We start from the raw sequence: 18933 nt of genomic DNA on the forward strand, positions 1-18933 counted from the left end.
CCCTGCACCCATGTGGGAGACCTGGAAGAGGTTCCTGGTTCCCGGCTTTGGATCGGCGCAGCACCGACCCGTTGCGGCTCACTTGGGGAGTGAATCATCGGACGGAAGATCTTCCTCTCTGTCTCTCCTCCTCTCTGTATATCTGACTTTGTAATAAAATAGAGCTTTAAGAAAATTTTTTTAAAAGAATAATATGTATCACTATAAGATGGGTGTATCACTTTAAAATACAGATTTTTATTTAAAAGCATACATTAAAAAGCAACAATACAAAGTTGGAGCAATAAAAAAATTAATGATTCCAGTTACTACTTTGGATAGCAAAGTGTCCCTGACATATTTTCAAAACCTTTAAAAATATCTTTAATTTTTTAAAGTAGCCTGAAACCGTTAGATGATGACAGACTGAACATATTTGTTCTACTTTCAGGATCTGATTCATAGGAAAACAATCTCATTTGTTAGAAAAAAAGTATACACAAAGTAAAAAATGATAACATTATGACAAAAATAAGATGTTTTCACTTATTTAAATAAATTAAGCATACACGAAGTGATATTTATACAGTAGGGGAAAAAAGTAATGAATTCAAGAGAAAATTAGTTATATGTTTATATTCAAAGAGATGCGAAAAACCCGTTCAGACGTCAGCTGAAGCCTCCCCCATCGTCCTCAGGAATCACGAAGGTTTCGCAGTAGACGGCAGTGGAGCTTTTCCTTTCTGCGTAGCAGCCTTTTCCATTTTCATCTGTAAGTTTAAGCATTTGCTGGTATGATCACTTGTAAACCACTGTGAGGAAGAGAAGGTTGCCCACCCCTCATCTGAATTCATGTCTCTGGGGGGCTGGGCGTGGCAGTGCAGCAGGTGAAGCGGTGCCCACAATGCCAGCATCTCACCCTGGCGTGCAGGTTCGAGGCCCGCAATTATATCCTGCACTGCATTGAACACGGGGCAGCAGCAGAGCCACTAAGCAGCAGTCACCAACCTTTCGGCCACCTACATGCTTTTTCTGTGGGTGGGGCTTCTGGGAGATGATCAGCAAGCAGAGTCCTCCAAGACTAGTGGCCTTAGGCAAGAGGCCCAGAGGAGAGCTGTGGTCACCCGCTGGAGAAGGCACCATGTGGAGAAGGCAGCCCTCCCCAGCCAGCACATCGGCAACCTCCTTGTCTCCACGTCCTCTGCTTTTGTGTGGCCCATTTACTTCCTATTCTTTCTGACACTTTGCACCATCCACTGAGCTGCTGACCAGGATCAGAAGAGGACACAACCAAGAGCGCCAGGGGCGTCCTCACACTGGTGGAGATGTTACCTAACTTAGAATAATGCCAGGAAGCAACTACAAAACAATCCCTGTGAAAGTACTTCCCACCCTTCATCAAGCCAACGTTGTTCTTTTAACAATGAGCAAAACAAAACTCTCAAACAGAAAATTTACCAGACGTATAAGTGGTTGACAAATATGAAAGAGAATATCAATTATTTAGTGTTAATTTTTTCGATTTTCCGTAAATATTTACTGGAAACTTACTTTGTACAAGAACTAAGTACCGAAGAAGAGCCAAAGGTCAATAAAATACTATGTTTATCCTCAAAGTATTTACACCATGTTGTAAAGCTGAAGGAAATGACCATTACCAAACACTGTAGACATACCAAAACTATAGCTGGTGGTAAGTCCTGAAAACAGCTAAAAGAAGTTTATCTTTTGTGTTTTCTTTCTTTTAAGATTATGGAGTGAATTTTTTTAACTGGAGTCTTAAGCAGAATTACATCATCAAAAATTCAAAATATATTCAGTCTATTTGACAACTAAGTACTTTTAAATCTAAAAAGGAAAAAATGTTTAAAAGAATTCAAGATACACATAATTCACAAGTCTAATGGCTGATGTTGATTACTGATCAGCATTATGTTTGTAGTGTTGCTGGTCTTTATAAATCAACCAGTGTATGTACAAGGGTACTTTGAAAGTTCATGGAAAATTCAAATTATCTTTTAATTCTATTTGGCATGAACTCTTGAGTGCTTTATGTATTTTTTCATGCTATTTTTGTCTAAATTATTCTAAGCCTTAAGATTCAATACCAGATATAAGACCTCCATAAGTTAGCTTTGCTGTTCCATATTGCATACATCATTATTCTACAGTGTTACTGTTACAAGCAAATGCAAACTTCTTTAAACCTACCCTTTCCAGATATCGTCTTTCAAAGAAAGCCATATCATCATCTTCAGGTCTCCGTAAAGCAGAAACTTGACTACTTGTACCTGCTAACAAGGGGGAAGACAAATATAATTAATGTATTTTACATCATTACATAGTGCCCTAAAATTATTTTAATGGTTGGCCTGATGTGGTACCCTAGTGGCTAAAGTACTCACCTTACATGCTCTGGGATACCATATGGGTAACAGTTCTAACCCCGGTGGCCCTGCTTCCCATCCAACTCTCTGCTTGTGGCCTGGGAAAGCAGTCGAGGACGGCCCAAAGCCTTGGGACCCTGCACCTATGTGGGAGACCCAGAAGAGGCTCCTGACTTTGGATCAGCTTAGCTCCAGCCATTGCGGCCACTTGGGGAGTGAATCAATGGACGAAAGATCTTCCTCTCTGTCTCTCCTCCTCTCTGTATATTTGACTTTCCACTAGAAATAAATCTTTTTTAAAATGGTGATATTATTTTTCTCAAGCCAGAAATGACCTAAATAGGTAATTGGGTCTACTTCATAATTCTTCAGGAAGAATGGCATAGGACAAAAATAATTTTCACTGGCAAACATTCTCAGCATATTTAACTGGTGTGATTAAATAATACCATATAGCTATTCACATAATTTGGTTCAACTACATTTTACATTTTATAACTAAAAATCCATGTTACAATTATAAGCTAATGTATAGAGAAACTGCTAAGGCTTGGTTTTGTATAGGCAACCATGGAAATATTCTCCACCTCACCATTTTTTTTTGAAGAGTTATTTATTTTATTACAAAGTCAGATATACAGAGAGGAGGAGAGACAGAGAGGAAGATCTTCCATCCGATGATTCACTCCCCAAGTGAGCCGCAACGGGCCGGTGCTGCGCTGATCCAAAGTCGGGAACCTGGAACCTCTTCCGGGTCTCCCACATGGGTGCAGGGTCCCAAAGCTTTGGTCCGTCCTCGACTGCTTTCCCAGGCCACAAGCAGGGAGCTGGATGGGAAGTGGAGCTGTCGGGATTAGAACCGGCGCCCATATGGGATCCCGGGGAGTTCAAGGCGAGGACTTTAGACACTAGGCCACGCCACCAGGCCCTCCGCCTCACCATTTTTTTTTTAAAGATTTATTTTATTTTCATTACAAAGTCAGATATACTGAGAGGAGGAGAGATAGAGAGGAAGTGGAGCTACCGGGATTAGAACCAGCAGCCATATGGGATCAAGGCGAGGACCTTAGCCACTAGGCCACACTGCCGAGCCCCACCTCACCATTTTTTAAAACTGATTTGTTTTAGGGGCTGACTTTTAGCATAGTGGTTAAGAAACCGTTGAGACTCCCCCATCTTGTATCAGAAGGGACCCGAGTTTGATCCTCTCTGACCCACTACTGATGACAGCTCCCTACTAACAAAGACTAATAATATATTACCAAAGTCAAACACAGTGATCAGAATCAAGCAGTCGTGTGCTACAAATCCTGAGAGAAAAGTTTTTGTGGACCTTAGCTGCTGCATCACTGAGGGTTATTCTACAGATGTCTCTGCAATCCCGTGTTGGTCCAAGAGCCCTAGGCTGTGAGGGGCTCAAGCTGGCTACTTTCCAAAGAGGGAAAGCATGTAACTTTCTCTGTATCTTGGCTGCCACTACCGTCAATCAAAACTGAAGCTTCAGGCAGCAAGTGTGTCAGCCCAGAGGTGCCGGAGTATGTCCTCTTTCTTGGTTTTGCTCTCTTCCATCTATAGTTTATCACCACATCATCCTATACTGCTTTTGTGAGCAGCCTTAAAAATCCCTTGTGCAGACTGTTGGGAAACACAAAAGGCCAGACTAGGTCTTGACTCCCACTGAACTATGTGAAAGCTGTGTCTTGGCACAGACCAGGTAGCACTGGGCTGCAACACTCAAAAAGAACCAGAATGGGTGAGGCTGGTTGAGCAAGGCCACTGTTCTTGTCAGGACAGGAGGTAGACAAAGTCAACCTGGGCCAACGACCCTGTGCAAGAACTGTCACTGGGAGGAGACTTGATGGAAGTGCTTGGGAAACTCCTTCATTGGGATGCAGTCCCTACAGGTTAGCACAGGAAGCAAGGCAAGGAGCAGTCCAGACCACACCAAGTTACAGTACCTGCCAGCATACATGTGGGTCAGGCCTGGGGACAGACCAGTCTGACGAGCACATAATACTTACTGCCAGATCTGAGAACCAGGGCAGGGGGCGGGAGCCAGATCAGGCAACACCAGCCAGTTCACATTAGGACCGAGACAGCAAGCAGGTTGGACTGGGACAGGCTGCAGCACCCACCAGCCTAAGACCTGGAACAGGGAGCAGACCAGACTAGGCCAGGCTGTGCAATAAGATTGCAGATACCAAGCCCGGCACGATAGCGTAGTGGTTAAAGTCCTCGCCTTCAACGCACCCTGGGATCCCATATGGGTACCAGTTCTAATCCCGGTGGCCCTGCTTCCCATCTAATTCCCTGCTTATTGCCTGGGAAAGCAGCTGAGGACAGCCCAAATCCTTAGGACCCTGCACCCACGTGGGAGACCCGAAAGAGCTCCTGGCTCCTGGCTTCGGATTGGCTCAGCTCCAACCATTGCGCTCACTTGGGGAGTGAACCATCGGACAGAAGATCTTCCTCTCTGTTTCTCCTCCTCTATGTATATCTGCCTTTCCAATAAAAATAAATAAATCTTAAAAAAAAAAAGATTGCAGACACCAAGGTGAGACGAGTCATGCCAGCCTGGGCCCAGTGAGGGCCAGGTACATGAATCCAAGGGACGGGAGATCTGACAGGGCTCGGGTTGCTTAGCTCAGGTCCTGGGGCCCACCCGTGTGGTGAGGGCTGGCTTCCTGAGCCCAGGAGACAGGGGAACTGGTGGGGTTTGGGTTGCTTGGCCCAGATCCTGTGGCCCACATTCTTGGTTCGTGAACTGGAGGTAGAGGATAAGACAGGTCTTGAGTCACCTGTCCTGGGTCTCGGGGCCACCTACTAGGTGGTCATCAGGTTTGTGAGCCGCCCCCTTGGGGGAGAGGAGTCCATCAATATTTGGAACACCTCTCCCAGGTACTAGGACTTGCCTGCAAGAACACGTCCTACTTAATGAAAAAGGTGGAGCAGTGGACACAGGCCCTGTTGTAAAAAGAGAATATAGCAGCACATTTGGTGCTGTAGCAAAAGGAGAACAGCATAAATTGGACAACTACCCGAAACACACAATGACAGCAAAAACTCTCGGTGAATGGAAGCAATGGACATTGGGAGGGTGACATCATCCTCGGATTGCTGAAATCAGCAGCATTTCAGAACTACCCAAACCACTTGGTCAGAACCCTTGGAATACGTACACACTGAGACTCTGGGTTGATGTGAGGTGACGGTCCCTCATTCCTGGGTACTGGGACATGTTTAAAGTCCTGAGTGGTTCCCCCTTTGTCTCTCCCCTTCCCCCAGAAACAGAAAGAAGAAAGAACAAATTTGGAAGCGATGAATTCACCCAATTTTCCCTAAACCTCGATCCTTCCCACCCTGATCAATTATATAACCATTATTAAGAAATAAAATAAGTAAAAAGACAAAAAATTGTGTCTATTTTGAGCACATCATTATTCCCATAAAATACATGGTTCATCAGACATTTACATAGTCTTTACCCTGTGTTAGGTGTTGTGAGGAATCTAGATATGAGTTAAAGTACATCAGAAGAGATACCCTGGGCCCAGCACGGTGGCCTAGCAGGTAAAGTCCTCGCCTTGAATGTGTCAGGATCCCATATGGGCACCAATTATAATCCCAGCAGCTCCACTTCCCATCCAGCTCCCTGCTTGTGGCCTGGGAAAGCAGTCGAGGATGGCCCAAAGCTTTGGGACCCTGCACTCGTGTGGGAGACCTGGAAGAAGCTCCTGGCTCCTGGCTTCAGATCAGCTCAGCTCCAGCCATTTGGCCACTTGGGGAGTGAACCAGTGGATAGAAGATCTTTCTGTCTGTCTCTTTTTTCTCTGTATATCTGCTTTTCCAAGAAAAATAAATCAATCTTTAAATAAATATATATTCAGAAATATATATATCATAAATATATATTTAAGCAACATATATTTAACATATACATTTAGTATAATATAAATATATGTTATTTATTTATAGCTATATGCAATATAAATATATATTAAATATATGAATATATTTAGATGTTGTTAAATATTTATATATTCAGAAATATATATTCAACTATATAATATTTATATGCATAAATATTTATATTTTGAAATATATTTAGAAACATTATTTCTAGATAGAATATATAGAAATATTATTTCTATACATATTTCTACATATAATATATATTTTATATGTAATAATATAAGTATAATATATTCATATTATTATAAATATATAAATATTTACTATAATATATTTCTATCTATGACATAAAATAATAAGTATATATATTTAGAAATATATATATACAAATATTAGACACCTAGTAAACCACACAACTTGCTCAGTGTTTTCACTCAAGCTGATACTGATAGAGCAAACTAGTCCTTAGATGGGAAATTCTATTCTTGCTTTATAAGCGATAAAAGCCTGCTGAGCTATGGGTATTACTGGATATCTCCTTCCAGAGTACCCAAAAGATCCAGGCAATCCATGCACAAGAGAACCTTTCATTCCAATGCTGGAACAACCACATGCGCCAGAAAAATGCTTAAAACCTCACATTGGAGGGGCAGTGCCTGGCTTAGTGGTTGGGACCCACATGTTCCAATAGGGGCGCCTGGATTTGATTCTCAGCCCTGTTTCTGACTCCAGCCTCCTCCTAATGCAATCCCTGAAAGGCAGCAGGGGTGGCCTGGTAAACTGGCTTCCTGCCACCTATACAGGGGACCTGGTTTGCCTTCCCTGCCCTGGCTTCAACCCCATCAACCCACTGTGGGCATTTTGGGGGAGTGAATCAGTGAAGAGAAAGGCATTTTGTCTCTCTGCCTATCAAAAAAACCCTTAAAAAAACAACTTTAAAATAGACTATTACCAGAAGTCACAATTCTCAGATTTAGTAACCTTTCAAATACAAAATGAAGCTGCTTGCTTTTTCTTAGTGCCTGGTCACTAGACAAGAAAGTAAAATGAAAGATTCATTCAAAGCCAAATTATAGTGATATTAAAATGAAGACAGAAAACAAGGTTCAATATTCACATTTACTACATGTAGAAACATTTCAGCTTAATTTCATTACCATTGATCGGCGTTTCTGGAGAAGAACTGGGCGGCGCTTGAAATGATTTTAGAAATGGGTGGTCTGCAGCCGTAACTGGAGCATCTAAAAATTCAACTGAAGGTGCACCTGGGGACAAAATAGATAGAGGATCAAAATCACATCTTGATTTATAAGGACACAAACTAGGCCTTATTTATTTTTGTAGGATTTATTTATTTGAAAGGCAAATTTATTCAAGAGAGAGAAATACACAGAGAATCTTGTATCCACTGGTGTATGCCCCAAAATTATCTCAATGACCCAAACTTGGCCAGCACAAAGCCAGAGTCAGGAGCTTCTTCCGAGTCCCCCGTGCAGGTGCAGGGGCCCAGCCACTTGGGCCGTCCTGTGCTGCTTTCCCAGGCCACAAGCGGGGAGCTGGATGGGAGGTGAAGCAGCAGGACCCCAATCTGCATCAGTGGCTTTATCCACATGCCATAGTACCTACCTCAAGGTCTTACTTCTTTTTTTTTAAAAAGGTTTATTTTATTTTTTTTTTTTATTGGACAGTCAAATTTACAGAGAGAAGGAGACACAAAGAGAAAGATCTTCTATCCACTGGTTCACTCCCCCAAGTGCTGAGCTAGTCCAAAGCCAAGAGCCAGGAGTTTCTCTGGGTTTCCTACGTGGGTGCAGGGTCCCAAAGCTTTGGGCCATCCTCGACTGCTTTCCCAGGCCACAAGCAGGGAGCTGGATGGGAGGTGGAGCAGCCAAGAAACAAATGAGTGCCCATATGGGATCCCGGTGCACGCAAGGCGAGGACTTTAGCCACTAGACTATCACACCAGGTTCTCAAGATCTTATTTATAAGGTGAAATAAATTAGACCTTCAGCTAAGTCAGCAAAAATATTCCTCATATAGACATTTTTATTTAAATTTTTATATGCCCTATGAAAAAAAAGGCAGCACATTTCTCAGAGACCTTTATCAAAGCAGAAAAAAAAAATCATGCAATAACAGAACTGTATCTAAGCAAAGAAGTGCAAGAGCCTAATTAGCTACAGAACACTGTCAGGAGCAGAACAGCAGCCACTAGGCCCCTCCTCCTGAGGGCGGAGTCAGGGCACTCTGAGGCTGTTCCATGCTAGGAAACAGACAAAACACAAAGATGGTTTCCTTCTTCAGTGAAAGGAGGGCACATCCTCAACCACAAACCACACAGACCAACTGCTAAATACATTAAAAGGGGATGCTGTGGAGAAACTGCTCCACCTCCTTCACAAATGCCACAGCCCCGAGCAGGTGCACCTGCTTTAGGATGGAAACAGTGCAGGGGCAACTGCCCCTGCTACCCCGTCCCACATCCCTCCCACCGACCACTCCTTGTCCACGGGGCAGGAGGCACAGAAGAGAAGAGGGGCACAAGACACCATCCGTCCTGCTCATCTCCAATATCCAAAGCTGGCCTGAGCGTGACAGGACCCCACAGCTCACACCTGCCCCCTCCAGAAGAACCAAACCCCTCAATGCCTGCCCCTTCCTCTACGCACTTGCTCAGCTCGGGTCAGCTCTGGGGTCACCTTGACTCCTCCCGTGACAGATGTCAGGGCAGGCTCATTCCTCCCAGTAGCTCCTCCACCTTCCAAGCAATCCTGAAAGCTCAGTGGGAATCACAAACTCCTGTGCCATACCGGAAACAAATGCCAGCCAGAGTCTCCTGCTGGGACGGGCCATGGTCAACAGAGCAACCCCTTGGCCCCGCCCCCTTCCCCCAAATCAGGGAAAAGCAGCTTCCTTTTCTCCTCACTCTCATTTGTCTTCACCCAGCCTTCCCTCAGAGGTCAAATGTTTCTTTCTTGATACCTTACAGATACTTAATTAAGATACCAAGTCACAAAAAGGCAAAGATGCCAGCTACAAACACTACCTTTTAGCAATGTTTTCAAAATACTAGCTATTTGCATTAGTCAAGAGTAAGAAGAGCCATAAATACAATAAACAGGAACCTGCAATGTGGCTCAACAAATTAATCCTCCACCTGCTGGTGCAGTCATCCCATAAGGGCACCAGTTTGTTTCGTGGGTGCTCCATTTCCCATACAGCTCCCTGCCTGTGGCCTGGGAAAGCAGCAGAGGACCATTTGGGGAGTGAACCAGTGGATGGAAGATCTTTGTCTCTTCCTCTAACTCTCCTTGTCAAATTAATAAATTTTTTTTAAATAGATGCCACTTGGGTTCCCCAGCCCGTATTTCTAAGTTTAAGCCCTAGCTCCACTTCCGAGTCTAGCTTCCTGCTAATACATGCGCTAGCAAACAAACAGAAAGAGATCTTCCATCACTCACCAGGTGCCTGCCACAACTGGGGTGCAAGTACCTGCTGCCTCCCAGGGTACATGTCAAAAGGAAACAGGGTGATGAAAATCACAGTAGCTGGGACTCTGGGCAGTGCACTCCAGTACAGGATGCAGGTGCCTCGGATGACATTTTTTTTAAGTTACTTATTTATTTGAAAGTCAGAGTGACACTGGAGGGGTGAGAGAGACCCCTTTTTGGTGCACTGCCCAGATGGCTGCAGTAGGCTGCATTGGGCCAAGCCAAGGCAACGATCCAGGTCTCCCACGTGGGTGGCAGCAAGCACCTGGGGCATCACAATTAGCAAGGAGCTGGATCAGAAGCGGAGTAGCCAAGACTCAAACTGGCATCTATATAGGATGCTGGCATCGCAAGCTGTGGCTTTATCTGTTATGCCACAACACTAGCCCCTTTACTGACACTTAACCACTGTGCCAAATTTCCACCCACATATTTTATGGAATTTTTAAAAATAAATAAAATACATGTTTGTTATAAAAAATCCCCCCCAAAAACCAGTGTCTAAAGTAGACAAGGAGGGCCCGGCAGCGTGGCCTAGCGGCTAAAGTCCTCGCCTCGAAAGCCCCGGGATCCCATATGGGCGCCGGTTCTAATCCTGGCAGCTCCACTTCCCATCTAGCTCCCTGCTTGTGGCCTGGGAAAGCAGTCAAGGACGGCCCAATGCATTGGGACCCTGCACCCACAAGGGAGACCCGAAAGAGGTTCCTGGTTTCCGGCATCGGATTGGCGCACACCGGCCCGTTGCGGCTCACTTGGGGAGTGAATCATCGGACGGAAGATCTTCCTCTCTGTCTCTCCTCCTCTGTATATATCTGGCTGTAATAAAATGAATAAATCTTTAAAAAAAAAAAAAGTAGACAAAGAATATCTGCTCCCTATCCCCGGTCAACTCTCAGAAGGGTACAGCTGTTTCCAGTGGTTGGAGATATAAGCTATTAAAACTTTTTCCTATAGCTTAAATGTATCCAAGAAGATATATTTGTGAACACATATATACAAACAGTTTATTATGAGTGCAATTACAGTGATACATACACAGGGCCAGTATGGTGGCATAGCAAGCTAATCCGCCACCTAAAGCACCAGCATCTGATATGGGTACTAGTTTGACTCCCAGCTGTTCCACTTACAATTCTACTTCCAGCCAATGGCCTGGGAAAGTAGCAGAGGATGACCCAAAGCCTTGGGACTCTGCACCCATGTGGGAGACTCAAAAGAAGCTCCTGGTTTCGGATCAGCTCAGCTCCAGCAGTTGCAGCCATTTGGGGAGTGAACCAATGCATGGAAGATCTCTCTCTCTCTGTCTTTCCCCTCTCTATATATATGACCCCTTCAAGTAAAAATAATAGAGAAATCTTCTTTAAAAGGTCCACATATATATGTGCATATATTTTTATGTGAATATTACTTTTCAAGATAAAGTGATTATAATAGCAAACACTGCGGTAAGTAGGGTAACAGGTAAATTGTATTATATCAAATTAAAGAAATGTTACTGAACTATTACAAACAAAGCAGGTACACTGGGATTTGGGTCCAAGTATTAGGATAGTAATACTTTGCCTCTGTGCTTTATAAATTTTCTGCAATAATAATAGTGGCAACAAGCCTTTTCTTTTATGAAGATTTATTCATTTTTATTACAAAGTCAGATATACAGAGAGGAGAGACAGAGAGGAAGATCTTCCATCTGATGATTCATTCCCCAAGTGACCGCAATGGCCAGTGCTGTGTTGATCCGAAGCCGGGAACCAGGAACCTCTTCCGGGTCTCCCACACAGGTGCAGGGTCCCAAGGCTTTGGGCCATCCTCCACTGCTTTCCCAGGCCACAAGCAGGGAGCTGGGTAGGAAGTGGAGCTGCTAGCACTAGAGCCTGGCACCCAGATGGAATCCCGGCACATTCAAGGAGAGGACTTTAGCCGCTAGGCCACCGTGCCGGGCCGGGCAATAAGCCTTTTAAAAAATAATAAAAGTCAAATAAGAGAATGTTTTCTGAAAACCCATGATGAAAATAAAGTGCTAGGCCTGGTGCAACAGCGTAGTGGTTAAAGTCCTCACCTTGCATGCGCCGGGATCCCATTTGGGTGCCAGTTCGAATCCCAGTGGCCCCACTTCTCATCCAGCTCCCTGCTTGTGGCCTGGGAAAGCAGTGGAGGACGGCCCAAAGCCTTGGGACCCTGCACCCACACGGGAGACCTGGAAGAAGCTCCTGGCTCCTGGCTTTGGACTGGCTCAGCGCCAGCCGTTGCGCTCACTTGGGGAGTGAACCATCGGACAGAAGATCTTCTTCTCTGTCTCTCCTCCTCTCTGTATATCCACCTTTCCAATAAAAATAAATAACTCTTTAAAAATAAATAAATAAATAAATAAAGCGCTAACAGATAGAAGGCTTCACAACTGTGAAACAACACACATTTACCTTTCGCCCATCGTCACTTACCAGTGCCACTGTCATCCAATCGCATGTAGCCTTCAGCCAGTGAGCTGAAGCCAGTCAGTCCTCCCATGGCTGCGTAAGGGACGTCTCGTCCCACGGGCTTTCCCTGAGCCAGCCTCTCTTGCTTAGTCTCCACCACAGTGTCATGGGCATATGCGGGCTGGCCACAAGCACAAGTAAAGCAGCTGTGAAAGCCTGAACACTTGGAGCCTGAGTCAAGATGTAGAAAGAGATCAACTTACATATTTTATTCTACTTTAAAACTGTATTTATTTATTTGAGAGATAAATAGGCAGCACCTTTTTTTGCTAGTTCACTCCACAAATGTTTGCAGTGGCAAGGGGTGGGGCTACACTGGGGCCCAGAGCCATGAGCAAAGAGCTGGAAACTCAACTGAGGTTACCCACGTGTGTAGAGGAACCCAGCCACTCAAGTCGACACCCATCCTGCCAGGGCAGGCAACGCAGGAGGCTGGAGTCATGGGGCCGAAGCTGGAAATGGATTCCGGAAGCTCCTACGTGGCACATGAACACCTGAATGAGTAGGCTAACCACCGACCCCAACTGTTAAGAACATGGCTACTAAACTGTCCACACCAAAAACACTTAGCTCAGCCAGTTAAATTCATGTCATCCGGCCTCTGACTGCTTCCTCCAGACGCTGAACACTCCCCCCGGGGCACTGTTCCTACTTCTATGAGTACAGTCACAATGTGTAACAGTGTAGAAATCCCAAAATGGATCTACTCTATGACCCAGCCTACCCACTGGTGCGAATTTTTCCAAAAGATATGAAATCAGCATATGAAATAGTTATCTGGGGCCCAGTGTGGTAGCCTAGCGGTTAAAGCCCTCGCCTTGCATGCGCTTGGTTCCCATAAGGGTACCAGTTTTAATCCCAGCAGCTCCACTTCCCATCCAGCTCCCTCCTTGTGGCCTGGGAAAGCAGTCTAGGACAGCCCATGCACCTGTGTGGGAGACCCAGAAGATGCTCCAAGCTCCTGGCTTCGGATTGGCACAGCTCTGGCTGTTGCAGCCGCTTAGGGAGTGAATCACCAGATGGAAGATCTTCCTCTCTGCCTCTTTTCCTTTATATATATCTGACTTTCCAATAAAAAAATAAATGTTAAAAAAAAAAGAAAGATAATAGTTGTCTGTGTCCATATGTTTATAGCAGCTCGGTTCACAATAGTTATGAAATCAAGCCAGATGGCCGTCAACTGTCAAGTAAATAAAGATAATGTGATATATACATATATATATGTGATAAGTAAAATTACTTAGCAATAAAAAGAGTGAAATCCTGGTTTCTTACAACAAAATGGATACAACTGCAGACTATTATGCTTAGTGAAGTAAGCCGATCTCAAAAAGACAAGTATCATGTTCTGTCTGATTTCTGGCAGCTAATACATGGCTGCCATATACATATACATAACACATATATAATGAATATGAGTGAAACCGACATCTTGAGGTTGAATAATTATGTATAGCCCTTGTCCATACTCCTAAAGAACAACAGTCTTTCTTAGCAAATAAACAGAGGATTAAACTTGAGATTATAAAGTGTGCCATCACAAAAACAAAGAAAAATAAGAAGTTAAAAGTTTCTTATGCTCTTAAAACTGTATATACTGAATACACGATATAATACAGTATATACTGTATAAAAAGAACTTATACTTTATAAAACTTTATATACTTTATAAAAAGAGAACTATGTTCTCTTTATATAAAAAAATAAATCTTTGGACCCAGCACGGTAGCCTGCAGCTAAAGTCCTCGTCTTGTACACACCAGGATCCTATACAGGCACCAGTTCATGTCCCAGCTGCTCCACTTCCCATCCAGCTCCCCGCTTGTGGCCTGGGACAGCAGCCAAGGATGATCCAAGGCTTTGGGACCCTGCACCTGCATGGGAGACCTGGAAGAAGCATCTGGTGAGCCATCATTTGTTACTGCCTCCCAGGCACATTACCAGAGAGCTGGATAGAAAGCAGAGGCAAAACTCGATCCTCTGTACTCATATATTTTGCAGGATCCCAACTGGTGGCTTAGCCCACTGTGCCACAAATCTATTGCTATTATCTAAATTATTTTAATCACATGAGTTCAGGGTTTATGATTATCAAGCATACTAATAATTTTCCCACAAAAAAATGAGAGTAGAATGTTTATCCATAGAATTTTTCTTAGTTGTTTATAACTAAAAAAAACTGACACAAAGACATATTCAGTCTTAACAAAGTAATAAGTATGTTTTATGTGGACAATACAGCCACTCACATGCATTGCAGGTAAAGCCAGGAGCGGCACTGTGCTGATCGGCAAAGTGTTTGCACCTGCAGCGAACGGGCTGGGTACCGTTTAAAGGGACGTAGTGGTAGGCCCTGCACCGGCAGCCGGTCACCTGGCAGGGCAGTTCAATGGGGCGCTGCTGGGGAAGTGTTTCAAAGTCAGTTTTATGTTGCTTATATCTGGGGGGGAATAAAAGAGATAAACACACAAAAAAATGCAGGTGTTAGCAAAAATTACCATTCCTATTCTATTGAATGCAAGAATGATTCTTCAATTTCTCATTGTTTTACTGTTCTTGTTACTAAGGTGGAGATAAACTGCTGCCTGCAGCATCTCTGTCAGCTAAGTTGTTTTGGACTTTTTATTTATTTATTTATTTATTTATTTATTTATTTATTTATTTAATTCTTTTTATCAGAAAAGACAGAGAGACAGAGAAAAATATCTTCCCTCTGCTGGTTCACTCCCCAAGTGGCCTCAACAGACAGCTGGGCCACACCAAAACCAGGAGCCAGGAGCTCTACTCAGGTCTCCCACATGGGTGGCAGGGACCCAAGTAAGTAGACCATCATCTGCTATCTTCTCAGGAGTTATCAGCTGGAAGCTGGATGGAAACAGTAGGTACTCAAACCAGCTTTCCAATATTATACGGGAGTCGGGTATCCCGAGCAGTGGTTGAATCCACTGTTATCACAACTCCTGCCCCTTGAGAAACTAAAAGGCCCATCTTTTGGTGCCTGTGTTATGTCACAGTGGTTACATTGTCACTTAGAAAACCCACATGCCACATCCAAGTACTGGTTAAAATCCTGGCTATTCCACCTCTGATTCAGGTTGGGCTAACGCACCCGAGAAGGCAGCAGACAATGGCTCAAGTATCTGCGGCCCTGTCATTCCTGGGAAACCCGCATGGGACTTCCGGTTCCTGGCAATGGGAGGATTGAGACAACAGATGGAAGAGCTCTGTCACTCTGCCTCTCAGATAAATTAACACAGAGCTAGAAGAAACCTCCATTTGTTAGCTGGAAGGAAGTGGCATTACATTTTCACAAGAATGAATTACATGGGGATCATGAAATTCACCAAACCCCTCTTCAGTTCTGAAAGACGCTAAGCTATCCCAGGTGCCTCCATTCCCTGACAAGGTCTGAGTAAGGTTGCCAGGCGACTGTAAAGTTTACCTCAACATTACTCATCCCAACAGCCACCTGCCAACCCCTGGCAAACTGCGCTCCAGCCAACAGCACCCATCAAAGCGTCTCTTACAAAGGGCCCCAGAAACTGCCATCAGAAAAGGGCGGTGGCCCTTCGGTGACTCCCTAGAACACCACGTTAACATCATCGCCTGAAATCATGCATTCAGTTCAGTGACTTTGACATGTATGACTGTGAGGCCATGGCAAAAGTTCAAGTAGAACATGCGCCAGGCAAAGCACAACCCTCAGACACAGGCAACGGGAGCCAGTGACTGGGGGCCACACCCACTCCCTTTCTTCTGCACCCTTTCCTGGCAATGCAACTCTGACCAAAAACAGCCCATCTTCGCTGAGATGAAGACATCACCATGGCAATAGGTTAAGGGATAAAGGACAGTTAGCAAAGGTTGGAGAGAAATGCAGTTAGGGAAGAAGAGGGTCTGCCAGTCCCCAGTATTTTGCTCTTACTGGTGGGAAGAGAAGAGTTGTTTAAAGCAACAAGCAGGATTAGTTAACAGAAGCTTTGAAATCACAGATTTAAAAAAAAAACTGACATAATTGCCACTGCATTACATAAAGGCTTCTTTTGAAAATGTATCTTAATTATAACAGTGCTCTTTAAAGAAGGAAGATGTGCTTTGCAAGGTCTTTTCCAATCATCCGAAAACAGTAACAGAATATCTTACCTGTGTGTACAAAAACACAGTGTTTCTGGGCCAACAAGCTTACAATCCATGCCGCTTGGTGACCTCCAGCTCACGAATAACCTGTTCTGTAAGCGCATGGGTAAAACTTTGCTTTTGTATTCTTCATATTCTTCAGGAGTAAAAAGTTTCCCTCCATCATCATCACCGACAATTCTGCAACAACAGCAGCAAATCTTTCCTGAAACCTTGAGTCTTTATTTTCCAGGATGAAATTACGAAACTGGGCCTAGTGACTAAAGTCTTCGCCCTGCACACACCCTGGGATCCCATATGGACGCCAGTTCTAATCCCAGCAGCTCCGCTTCCTACCCAGCTCCCTGCTTGTGCCCTGGGAAAGCAGTGGAGGACGCCCCAACGTCTTGGGACCCTGCACCCACATGGGAGACCCGGAACAGGCTCCTGGCTCCTGGCTTTGGATCGGCGCGCACCGGCCGTTGCGGCTCACTTGGGGAGTGAATCATCGGACGGAAGATCTTCCTTTCTGTCTCTCCTCTCTGTACATCTAACTTTCCAATTAAAAAAATTATGAAACTGGGGCTGGCACAATGGCTCAATTGACTAATCCTTACCAAGCAAGCACTGGGATCCCAAACAGGCACCGGCTCGTGTCCCAGCTGCCCCATTTCCAATGCAGCACCCTGTGTATCTGGGAAAGCTGCAAAAGACAGCCCACCTCCTTGGGACCCTGCACCCACAGGGACACCCAAAGGAAGCTCCAGGCTCCTGGTTTCGGACCAGCCCAGCTCCACTGTGGCCATTTGGAAAGTGAAACAGCAGATGAAATATCTCTGTTGTCCCCCCCTCTCCCTCTGTAAACCTGCCTTTCAAATAAAGATAAATAAATCTTAAAAAAAAAAACTATTGGACCTCGAAAAGTCCATGCAGAAGCCAACATGCATACCTGATGCTCATCCCTGACCAGGAGTTTGACTGCTGACCCTAAACAGTCTCGCACACACACAATCAGAACCTTATTTCTGTGTTGGGGACTCAGGTTTATCACCATTTAATTTCAGAAGCGCAGTTTTATTACAAAAAAAATCCCTGTTACTGCTATGCGAGGAAAAAGAAATACAGTGGAGATATATATATATATATTAAATTCAGGGCCAGCATGGTACCTCAACAAGCTAATCCTCCACCTTCAGTGCCACAATCCAATATAGGTGTCTGTTCGTGTTCCAGCTGCTCTGCTTCTCACACACACGACGTACACAAACGTCTAAGGCACAGGTGAACACCAAGACCCTGCAGCTGGCCAAAGGGGCAGAGTAGCCTAAAGAGCTAGCTGGAGGCCACAGCATCTGGCTGTGCCCGAGATAAAGGGCTGGGTGGTACTTGTTCCCGCCCAGGACTCACCTGATCCGGGCAATGAGGTCTGCCCCATGGAGCTCCCCGTGCACGCTTCTCCTGCACACAGCTTCCAGGTACCGCAAAGCCTTTACCCAAACTCCACCAGCGGGGGCAGTCAGTTGCAGGAGTGTAGACTGCCCAGACGGCCCGGGTGAGTCTACCTGGGAGACCAGGGCGACCACCCTCCTCAAGCCACCTGTTGTTTGACAAACACAAACGGGCCTGGTCCTCGCCCTTTGGAAAGGGGCTGCAGGTGCATCAGTCTCTGTCAGGCCCGGGGCAGTGCGCCACGACCTGGGCCAAAGCAGGGAGCGAGTTTTCTCCTTTTCTCTCGAACCACGGAAGCCCAGCGATCAGTGTCTCTCTGTCTCTGTCTCTCTCCCTCCTAAAGTTAGAGCCTGGAGGGTGGGGAGTGTTGAGGGGGACGCATTGAGAACCACACGCTCCACGCGATCACCGGACGCACCGACACAACTGATTCTCCAAGGGCCATCTGGAAAACACACCAGGACCCCCACACACACACCCCTTCGTGTCCATCTGGAGTTCAGAAGCCTCCTGGCAGGACACGCGCAAAAGGTTTCGGGAGAGGCGAGAGGCGAGCAACATTCGTCGCCAGGAGGCGAAATCTGACAAGCCAGGCCTCCGGCAGCCAAGTCCCAAAGCTCCGGCCATGCTCCGGCCTTCCTGGTGCTCGTCCCAGAGCCACAGCCTCACCTCCGGTACTCCAGGTACTCGTCCACAGCCGCCGCGCCGCCGGGAGGAAACGTTAGGCGCTCCATGGCCGGCGCGGAAGCAGAAGGGGGCCGAGCACCGCGTTCTAGAACCACAGCAAGAAAGAGCCACAGCCCCCTTCCGTCCCGCTCCTCCTGCCGGCCCCGCCCTCGCTGGCAGGTCCGTTCCCCACTGACGGACCCGCCTCGTGGACAAATACCACCCTCCATCTGCAGGCCCCGCCCCTTTTGATGCTCCCGCCCTGTCTGATGGCCCCGCCCCTCGTGTTGGCCCCGTCCTAACAGTCTGGCTCCGCCCCTCTTCCCCAAGGGCCCAACCCAATGCTCTAGGTGGGCGCGCACGGAGCTGGCGAGGGGCGCATGATCCTCCAGGGAGACCCCGCTTAGAGCTCCGGAGCCGCTGCCTCTGCAGCCGCAGCCGCGTCAGAAGTGCTTT

At 45.8% G+C, this 18933-nt stretch overlaps 1 protein-coding gene across 1 annotated transcript; it reads right to left on the bottom strand.

Annotated features, from left to right (window-relative positions):
- Nucleotides 1–251: 251 nt before the first annotated feature.
- On the bottom strand, nucleotides 252–18619 carry FAM221A (family with sequence similarity 221 member A). Its single transcript, XM_012926147.3, has 7 exons — nucleotides 18481–18619; nucleotides 16390–16563; nucleotides 14496–14686; nucleotides 12211–12417; nucleotides 7436–7543; nucleotides 2191–2273; nucleotides 252–749 (listed from the first exon to the last, which is right to left on the bottom strand). Exons 1-7 carry the CDS (start codon nucleotides 18543–18545, stop codon nucleotides 681–683), a joined length of 897 nt encoding a protein of 298 aa, XP_012781601.2. The 5' UTR covers nucleotides 18546–18619; the 3' UTR covers nucleotides 252–680.
- Between the last annotated feature and the right edge of the window lie 314 nt (nucleotides 18620–18933).

The sequence above is a fragment of the Ochotona princeps genome, chromosome 20, assembly GCF_030435755.1.
Source record: "Ochotona princeps isolate mOchPri1 chromosome 20, mOchPri1.hap1, whole genome shotgun sequence".
Taxonomy (NCBI): domain Eukaryota; kingdom Metazoa; phylum Chordata; class Mammalia; order Lagomorpha; family Ochotonidae; genus Ochotona; species Ochotona princeps.